At 38.3% G+C, this 9,912-nt stretch overlaps 1 protein-coding gene across 1 annotated transcript; it reads right to left on the bottom strand.

Moving 5' to 3' along the window:
- Positions 1–7,118: 7,118 nt before the first annotated feature.
- LOC136151228 (zinc finger protein 420-like) lies at positions 7,119–8,300 on the bottom strand. Its single transcript, XM_065912173.1, has 3 exons — positions 8,003–8,300; positions 7,495–7,918; positions 7,119–7,335 (listed from the first exon to the last, which is right to left on the bottom strand). Exons 1-3 carry the CDS (start codon positions 8,298–8,300, stop codon positions 7,119–7,121), a joined length of 939 nt encoding a protein of 312 aa, XP_065768245.1.
- Positions 8,301–9,912: the final 1,612 nt, after the last annotated feature.

Genomic DNA, 9,912 nt, shown 5'->3' on the forward strand with positions numbered 1-9,912 from the left:
AAATAATAAACTAATAATTAATTACATTAAATTGTATTCAAGTAGAAAAGAAAACCCAGTGGGGCGAAAAAACCCCAAAACATTCATGATGGAATTCCTTGGCAGTCCAGTGGAGAAAACAAAATGATCATTGTAAGAAAATTAACACACTGATGAAAATAAAATAGGATGAAGCAAAAAAAAAATCTGAAGAAACCATCTTCCCCCTACTAGACATGTCCATAAATAAATGAGCAGGGCATATATTTAAAAATTCTATCTCCTTTATGTATTGACGTCTTGATGGATAAAATTATATTATACCTGGATTTTCTTTAAAATACAGGAGGAAAAAGTTGGGAAATACATATATGTACATACATATATATTTAGAGAGAGAGATTGGCAAAAATACTAATTTTTACAGTTGGGTGATGAACACATTAGACTATGTTATATTATTTTTGAATAATAATAAAATTATTAAAATAAATAATAATATTAATAATAATAATAGTTATAATATATAACTCTATATAATATATAACCATAATAAAAGTTATATTTAACTTTATTGAATAAGCAAGGAAGAATTAATGCAACGGTCAGGGAGTCAGAGTCAGTCAGTTCAGTCGCTCAGTCGTGTCCAACTCTTTGCGACCCCATGGACTGCAGCACGCCAGGCTTCCCTGTCCATCACCAACTCCCGGAGCTTGCTCAAACGCATGTCCATCAAGTCGGTGATGCCATTCAACGATGCCATCAGGGATGACCATGCCATCCAACCGTCAGGGAGCGTATAAGCAAAGACACATATAACTGTGTTGACAAGAAAAGCTGTGGTAGGGTTTAATACCCTATTTGTAGGAAATTCCTTATCCACAATTTAAAGGCATGCAGGTAAAAGTGCGAAATTGAAAAACATCTGCGGTCCACAGGCTCACAGCTCCGTGAGAAGTTCTCGCCCGCCCGCAATCTCCAAACCTTTCCATACAACGACAGTGTAGACTCTTCGCCAGCAACAACCACCACCCCTTCCCCACCTCACCCTCCAACCCGCGCTCTAAGCTTCAGCTTTTACTTTATTCCCTGGAAGTGCAGACGGTCGGTCGTGGAGCACAAGTTGGTGGCATTAAACCTGTCATGCTTCTTATTGGGGGAGGTGGGGACCTCTCTCTAGGTTTAAAAAATTTTGGTTTCCACCTTCTAGTCTTTATAGCTGGGTAATGATAATAATGGCAAACTCCTACACAGCTCCTACTCTGTGGAGCACTAGCCTAAGTGCTTTACGCGCATTATTAAATAAGAGAATTCCTAGCAGATGCAAAGTTGTAAATAGAATTTATAAACAAGTCTTACTGTACAGCACAGGGAACTATGTTCAATATTCTGTGATAAGCCATAATAGAAAAGAATATATGTGTGTGTAACTGCATTACTTGGCGGTAGAGCAGAAATTAATGCAACGTGGTAAATCAACCGTGAAAGTGAAAACCACTCAGTCGTGTTGGACTCTTTGCGACCCCATGGATTATACAGTTCATGGAATTCTCCGGGCCAGAGTGGGTAGCCTTTCCCTTCTCCAGGGGATCTTCCCAACCCAGGGATCGAACCCAAGTCTCTCGCATTGCAGGCGGATTCTTTGCCAGGTAAGCCACTATCAACGTTACTTCAGTAAAATAAATTTTTAAAAAATTAAGGCAATCCCAGCACCGTCCTTTGAAGATGGGTGCCTGCCCAGGGTCCCACGCAGAGTTGCCCGGCTGCGGTTTAAACTGAGCACTCTTGTCTCCACAGCCCAATGCTGTTACCTTTCACGCAGTATTTCAAACGAGAAGGCTGCAAATTATTTCTCCCTAAAATCCAGTGGAGACGCGATCAAGTTTCATTGACTGGTTTGTTTTAGGCTTGACAAACAAGGGAGAAGGGGAAACCAGTGGTGTAAAAAGTCTTAAAAAGAAACAGAACGCTGGGAAAATCAGAAGCTATTCTTAGGACCTAAACTGCCAAATACCAAACCAAAAGACGGGAAACAAAATCTGCTCAGTGCGCAGGTGAAGGCTTCCCTCGATTTTTCTGGAGGGTTTTGATGGATGTTGCTCTGGACTTCGGTTCTCTAGATGGGGAAAGCTGCGATTATAACTAGTTCTATGACGCGCTTCTCTTGGCTCTTCTATCCCTGATCACAATCCCCACGTCCATTCAAATCAGCTGCCCAGAGCTGAACCTTTCCCATCTGAAAGAGAATCTTAGCTAATATTTCAAAACTGCCCTCTCTGCATCCTGGAGGAATCAGGGGACCAGGTACTGTTCACCTTCTCCGAGAATTACGTGTCCCCAGGCAAACGGAGAAGAAAAGGCAAGGTGGATAACGTGAATTGCAGGAAATTTAGGCTGTGGTAACATGGTTGCAACCTTTTCTGCTCCCGCTGGGATGCCCACTTGAGTTTCTGAAATAGTCTATTGAGTGTGAAATTCCAGGAAAGCAGCCTCTCTTTGGCTGTATACCCTCCCTTTCTGTCAGTAGGTAAACAAGCCACATAAACAAGGTGTTAGACAATACTGGGATGACAAACTCAAAGTTGGGGTATTAGGGTGGATAATAACAGGAAGAGGTTCCAACATATTCCCATGTTAACATCTGGATCCTAGCAGGGTCATAATTTTCACCCACCCAAGTAGCTTTCAGCCATCCCCAAGGCCACAGATCTTTCTTTCGAATTGCCCCCCCCCCCCCCCCCCGTTTCGAGATCAGATATTGGGAAAATCTGGTGGGGAGTGTGGCTGACTTTTTCTCTTATCAGGGAATGCTAAGGAACTGGATGCAGAGAGTTTCGTGGAAACTGGTCTAGTGCTGGAACACTGCCTGGGTATTGCTTGGACCTTGAGATTAAGACCCCTATCTCTCTGCCAAGGGAGACCTTCTTTGTGGTTGAAAGCATTGCTTTCCTAGAGCCTCTAATGAATCAATGCTCTGACGAATCAATCTTTTTAAGAAAAATTATTATTTTAATAATTGAAGTACAGTTGTACAATATTGTTACAGGTGTATGATACAGCAATTTAAAAGTTTTAAAGGTTAAACTCCATTTATAGCTACTATAAGATATTGACTATATTCTGTGTTGTACAATATATCCTTGTAGCTTATTTTATACATGATAGTTTGTACCTCTTAAACCTCTATCCCTACATTACCCCTCCCTGCTTCCCTCTCCCCACTGGTAACAGCTAGTTTGTTCTCTATTTCTGTGTTCCTTTTATTATATTCATTACTTTTTTAGATTTCACAGGTAAGTAATATCATACAGTCTTTCTTTGATTTCTTAATATCCTTCAGGTCCATGTTGCTGCAAGCATGTATTTGTTGATGGATACTTAGGTTGCTTTCATATCTGAGCAACTGTAAATATGAATATTGGGGTGCATGTTATTTTTTTGACTTAGTGTTTTAACTTTTTTCAGGTGTATATGCAGGAGTGGAATTGTTGGGTCATATGGTAGCCTTGCTTTCTCAAAATCTCTGATGAATCAATACAGTACTTGTTTTCTTCCCTACATTTATTTTTAAAACAAATTACAAACATTCCTGAAATTCTATCTTTAACATCACTTTAAAGAGAATATAAGCTCACGTTTCAAGGGTTAAAAAACAGAAACCCCCTCAAATTCTTTTTTCCATTTTCTGGAAGTGACTAGTGATCCTTATTGAGGGTCTTCAGAATCCCTTACAAGATTTTACTGTCCGTGGGTCAGGCTGTGCCTATCAAGGGTTTGTGTTGGTTGATAACCCAGTGCTGAAGGCTGGGAACCAACATTTTCACTGAGGTAAGAAGCCCTTTTGAGAAGCTACTTTAGATTTTGACACTGTACTACACAATTCAAAGAAATCTGGAGATTCTATGCAATTCCTACCAAAATTCCAATGATATTTTTCACAGAAATAGAACAAACAATCCTAAAATTCATATGGAACCAACCAAAATAGACCCCCAATAGCCAAAGTGATGTTGAGAAAGAAGAGTGAAGCTGGAAGCATCACACTTTCTGATTTTAAACTATATTATAAAACCATAATAATCAAAACAGTATGTTATTTGCATATAACAGACATACAGATCAATGGAACAGAGTCCAAAAATAAACCCATGCATATATGGTCAATTTATTTACAACAAAGGAACCAAGAATATACAATGGGGAAAGGACAGTCCCTTCAATGAACAGCATTAAGGAAACTGGAACACAAGCAAAAGAATGAAACTGGGCCACTCTCTTACATCATACACAAAAACTGTCAAAATGGATTAAAGAGTTGAACATAAGACCTGAAACAAAACTTCTAGAAGAAAATATAAAACTTTTAGAAGAAAACATGAAGGGTAATCTACTTGATATTGGTCTTGGTGATGAAAAATGCCAAAAAAAAAAAAAAAAGAGTCAGACCACATTACATTAAAAAAGCTTCTGCTCAGCAAAGAAAGCCATCAACAAAATGAAAAGACAACCAACCTACAAAATGGGAGAAAATACCACATGGCTGATGGGGGAGTTAGTATTCAAAAGTATAAAGAACTTATAAAACTTGACAGAAAAAAAAAACAATTAAAAAAATGGGCAGAGGATCTGAATAGACATTTTTGCAAAGAAGACATACAGATGGCTGATAGGTAACATGAAAAGGTGCTCTGTATCACCAATTATTAGGAAAATGCAAATTAAAACCACAATGATATCACCTCAAACCTGTTTGAATGGCAATTACCAAAAGGCAAGAAATGTTGGTGAGGATGTGGTGAAAAGAGAGTGCTTGTACACTGCTGGTGGGAATGTAAATAGGTACTGTCACTATGGGAAACAGTATGGAGATTCATTAACATGATCCAGCAAGTCTACTCCTTGGTATTTACCCAAATGAACAAAAACACTAACTCAAAGATACCTGTACACCCCTGTTCACTGCAGCATTATTTACAATAACCAACACATGAAAGAAACCTAAGTGCCCATTGACAGATAAATGGATAAAGAAAATGTGGGTGTGTAATAGAGTTCAGTCAAGAGGAAACCTTGCCATTTGCAACTTGACAATATTATGCTGAGTGAAGTGTCAGAGAAAGACAAATACCATATGACCTCACTTATACATGCAATCTAAAACAACAGGAAAAAAATAAAATTCACAGAGAACAGGTAGGTGGCTGCCAGAGTTGGGGGAGAGGGTAAGGGTGAAATGGGTGAAGGGGGTCAAAGGTACAATCTTCCAGTTATAAAGTCATTGGTATGTAATATACAACATGGTGCCTATAGTTAATACCGTATTGCATACTTGAAAGTTGCTAAGAGGGTTTTTTTTTCCTGTTTGCACTGTAGATATTCCCAGCAAAGTGAAAGTGAAGTCGCTCAGTCGTGTCTGACCCTTTGTGACTCCATGGACTGTAGCCCGCCAGACTTCTCCATCCATGGGATTCTCCAGGCAAGAATACTGGAGTGGGTTGCCATTTCCTTCTCCAAAGAGGGTTGATCTTAACTCTTCTCATCAAAAGGAGAAAATTTTGTTACCTGTGTTGATGGATATTGACTAGACATTTTTCTGGTGATTATTTCATAATATATATGAATATTGAATCATTTTGTTGTAGATCCGAATATGCAAATTACATCTAAAAAAAGTGTTGAGACTAGTGAGTCACACTTGACTTGGGCTTCAAAGACTGACACAATATTTAATAACTCTTAATGCTTCATATTTGCCATTTAAGAAAACACTGTATTTATATGGATAGGCTGGAGCCTGAAGAGAGTTAAATATCATTGGCCTAAAAGAGAAATGATAGTTTTATTCACCTCCGAAGTGAGAGGTAGTAACTACAAAGAGACAAGGGGAAACATTCTCCATGAACAGGAAAGTTTTGAGAGTCTTGTTTTCAGAGGATTAAAAGCAGTAGAGTGGAAAAGTGACAGAATGACAAATCATCAGACTAGGTAGCCTAAGAGGGACTTAAATACACCAATATTTTTACCATGGTTGGGTCAGATTTTCTTGCTATTGACAGGGAATTCTATTGCCCAATAAATATTATAAAATCCAATAGAAGTCAAGTGCAGTCACAAAACTGAGGAAATATTTTTCCAGTGCTTGAAAGCTATTACCAGCTTCAGCAAAGTCCCTCACTACATTGACTGAGGGAGGTATGCAGTGCTGAAGCTAAAGGAGATTTCAGTTGTGTTAATGTAATTTGTAGGAGATTGAAAATGCTGGAATGAAAGGCTTACTTTCTCCTCTTCTCTTTTGTCCTCTGTTTGAACTCCAGGAGCTGTGTTCACAATAAAAAATGTGTGCTCTGGGCTTTAGCCATGATGGCCACACTAGACTTTAATGTACTGTGGGCCCAAACCTCTATGCCCTCCACATCGCTTAGAATGTAACATATCTTTTTTCACCAGGAAAAGCTAGTTCTGGGGCGGGGGGGAGGGGGTTTGCGGCGGGGAGATGTCAGGATTGGGAAGGGTCTGCAGGCCACCCAATTCTGGTCAGAGACTTGGTTAGGAAGACAAGGTGGTAGAGAAACAGACAACTGATCTCACACATTCCAAGCTCTTGGATACTCCAGTGACCTCAACTGGTACCATGAAAAGCAATTTCAACATTAAACTAGGTTAAGGCTACTCAGAAATCAAAATGATTTCAAAAAGCAAAACATAAAAAACTCATGAATTCAGTATAAAAAATAATTTTTTAACAGAAGCCCTTGTTTACCTTTTCATTGTATTAGCTGACACTTCATTGCATTTAACAAAAGTAATTACAGGTAAATTTCTTGTTGATGTTTATTTTTCCAAATTCTCAACTTTTCCAGCATTTATGACCTTTAAACAACTTTTCAACACAGTATCTCTGACATTCTTTAAGTAATGAAGTTTAAGAAACATTTCACCTCAATTTAAAAAAATTCTGAATTCTACTTGAAGTTGTCACTAGACATCTTGGCAAGGAGTCATTTTAGTGGATTCTCTGGTGACTAATCAGAGCTGAGCTTCTAGGCTCTACCTCATTCACACCACTACTGAGGCTTAGCAGGATGTGGCCTCTCTGATGTTGGATTAGCAATGCTCTCTACCTAATAGGACTTTCCACACTATTTATATGTATAGGATTTTTCCTCAGAGTGGACTCTTTTATGTTTATTGAGATTTGATTTACGCCCACATTGAGAACATTCAAAAGGTTTCTCTCCTGTGTGGATTTTGAGATGATGATTAAGACCTGTCTTCTGACTGAAGGCTTTGCCACACTCTTTACATTGATAAGGCTTCTTGTTGTGAATCCCCTGATGTTCAATAAGATGCTCTCCCCTTGTAAAGGCCTTGCCACACTCAGGACATTGGTAGGTCTTATCCCCAGTATGGACTCTTTTGTGGTTTCTCAGGCCAGTTAACTGTGTGAAGGTCTTTCCACACTCATCACATGTATATTTTCTTAGTTTAGGAGGGTTTCTGTGCTTTCCTCTTAACTTGTGTTTGTTAAGGCCTGAGTGTTGACTGAAGGCTTCACCACACTCATCACATTTATAGGGCTGCTCCCCAGTGTGACTTCTCTGATGTATGACCAGGGTTGAGTTCACTCTAAAGGTTTTTCCACACTCAGCACATTCATAAGGTTTTTCCCCTGAGTGAATTCTGTGATGTATTATAAGTTCTGAGCTTTGGCTAAAAGCTCGTCCACATACAGGACATTCAAAAGGTTTCTCTCCAGTGTGGATTCTCCGGTGTTGGTTAAGTCCTGCATACTGAGTGAAGGCTTTTCCACATACTTTACATTCATAAAGTTTTTCTTTACTGTGAATTCGCTGATGCTCAGTAAGATTTGAACGCTGGCTGAAAGTTTTCCCACATTCATTACATTCATAAGCCTTCTCTCTGTTGTGCAATTGTTTATGTTCAGTGAGGTCTGCACTATGGCAGAAGGTTTTCCCACAGTATATACATTCAAAAGGTTTCTTTTCAGTGTGGAGACTTTGATGTTTTGAAAGAACTGATCTTTGACTAAAACATCTGCCACATTTATTACACTGATGAGGCTTTTCTACAGTGTAGATTTTGAGATGTTCAGAGAGGCCTGCTTTCTGACTGAAGTCTTTGCCACACTCTTTACACTGATCAGGCTTTTCCTTGCTGTGAAGCCCAAATTCTGTACTGGAGTATGGTTTTTTCCCATTGCGGATCCTCTTGTGCATATGAAGGTCTCTCATCCAGGTGAAGGTTTTCTTACATTCATCACGTTCATGTATTTTCTCACCTGTGGCATCCCCATTCTGCATTTCCAAACTTTCACTAGGCTCATTGTCTCCTTTCTGTATGGCATGCTGACATATAGTTTCATGACGTCCAACAGACCCCTCCCTACACCATTCTGTTTCTTCACAAGGTTCCTATTTCACTTCTAATGTCAAATTCTCAGTCCTCATCTCACCATCTGAAACAACACACCACACAATTTGAGGAGAAAAGGCAACTCAGAAATGATTTAACAGACAGCTAGGAGGGTTAATGTTTATTTCAGATTTAACAGAGCACTTTCTATCTTTTCTTTATTTAGTGTCAGGGATTCAGAGAAACAGGTGAGCCAAATAAAAGGAATGGGAGTAATACAGGTGTATACAGTAATACAGGTGAGAAAGAATAAAGCAAGGCTGATTTATCAATATGGTAAAATTGGTAGGATATCACTTCTGTGATTACCTAAGACTGTAATTTCCACCTACCATAGACTTTCTTTATTGACACCCTTCCTTTCTGGTTTGCTGACTTTGATTAAGAATGCCACCATATATAGAAGCCCATGTGGCAAGGAACTGAAGGTGGTCAGCAATCAGGAAGGAAGTAAGGCCCTCTATCTGTGTGACTGACAAAGAACTGAGTCCTGACAACATCCACGTGAGGTTGGAAGTGGATCCTTCCTCAGTCACAACTCAGGTGAGAACCTATCTTTGGCAGCAACCTTGTAAGAGACCCAGAAGTGGAGGACCCAGCTAAGCCACATACCCAGACTCTTGACCCACAGAAACTATGAGATAATAAATGTGTGTGGTTTAATTGCTAACTTTGTGGTCATTAATTGAGCAGAGAAAAATTCAACTACACTAAATATACAAGAGACACATCTAAGATAAAATGATTGAGTAAAGTTATGAATAAAGGATGAGCAAGAGAAAATTGAGCAAATGCAAATAAAAAGAAAGGCATCATGATGTCAATTTCATAAAAAAGGTGAGACTCAAGCCAAGAGCATGTAATGAGACAAAGAAAAATATTTTATAACGATAAATAAACTTTACAATTTATAGTGACCATGGAACAGATATCAATAATTACATAGAAAATAACAAAGTAACAAATTTTCTAGAGCAGAAATTATAGATGAGATAAAGAGACAAAACAAATAACAAACTTTATTTATTTTTAAATAACAGACTTTAATTATTCTTTCTCTGGCTAGAAAAAACCACCAAATGGACAAAAAAATAAACATTCAGAAGATTTACAAGATTGTTAAATCTATGGATAAACATGTATATCAAGTTCTGTATCTGGAAAATAGAACACCTTCTCAGATGTGCAGTGACCTTTAATGAAAACTAATTTTTGGGTCATAGGAAAACCATAATAAACTCCAAAAGGTGTAAACAACACAAGCATTCTCTGATAACAATAAATCTACAATTAGTAACAGAATCAGAAAACAAACCCTTCCATCTGAACATTTTAAAACTTTCAATTGTTCGTTCAAAGAAAAAATAAGTTTCAGATTTTCTAGAAAATAACTAAAATGCTACATTTCAAAACATTTGGGATTCATCAAAATAAGTGTTCAATGAAATATTTGTAGCATCAAATATTTATATTAGTAATAGATATACAGATCGATCCAGC

This window comes from Muntiacus reevesi, chromosome 20 (genome assembly GCF_963930625.1).
Source record: "Muntiacus reevesi chromosome 20, mMunRee1.1, whole genome shotgun sequence".
NCBI classification, from domain to species: domain Eukaryota; kingdom Metazoa; phylum Chordata; class Mammalia; order Artiodactyla; family Cervidae; genus Muntiacus; species Muntiacus reevesi.

Bases quoted from the DNA above. Each gene is read 5' to 3' on its own strand.
- LOC136151228 (XM_065912173.1), bottom strand. From the start codon at position 8,300: ATGCAGAATGGGGATGCCACAGGTGAGAAAATACATGAACGTGATGAA. The intron at 7,919-8,002 runs ATCAAAGTCTCC...ACCTCACTGAAC, and splicing joins AAGATCAGTTCTTTCAAAAC to ATAAACAATTGCACAACAGA. The intron at 7,336-7,494 runs GTTAAGAGGAAA...GGCCTTTACAAG, and splicing joins TCAGGCCTTAACAAACACAA to GGGAGAGCATCTTATTGAAC.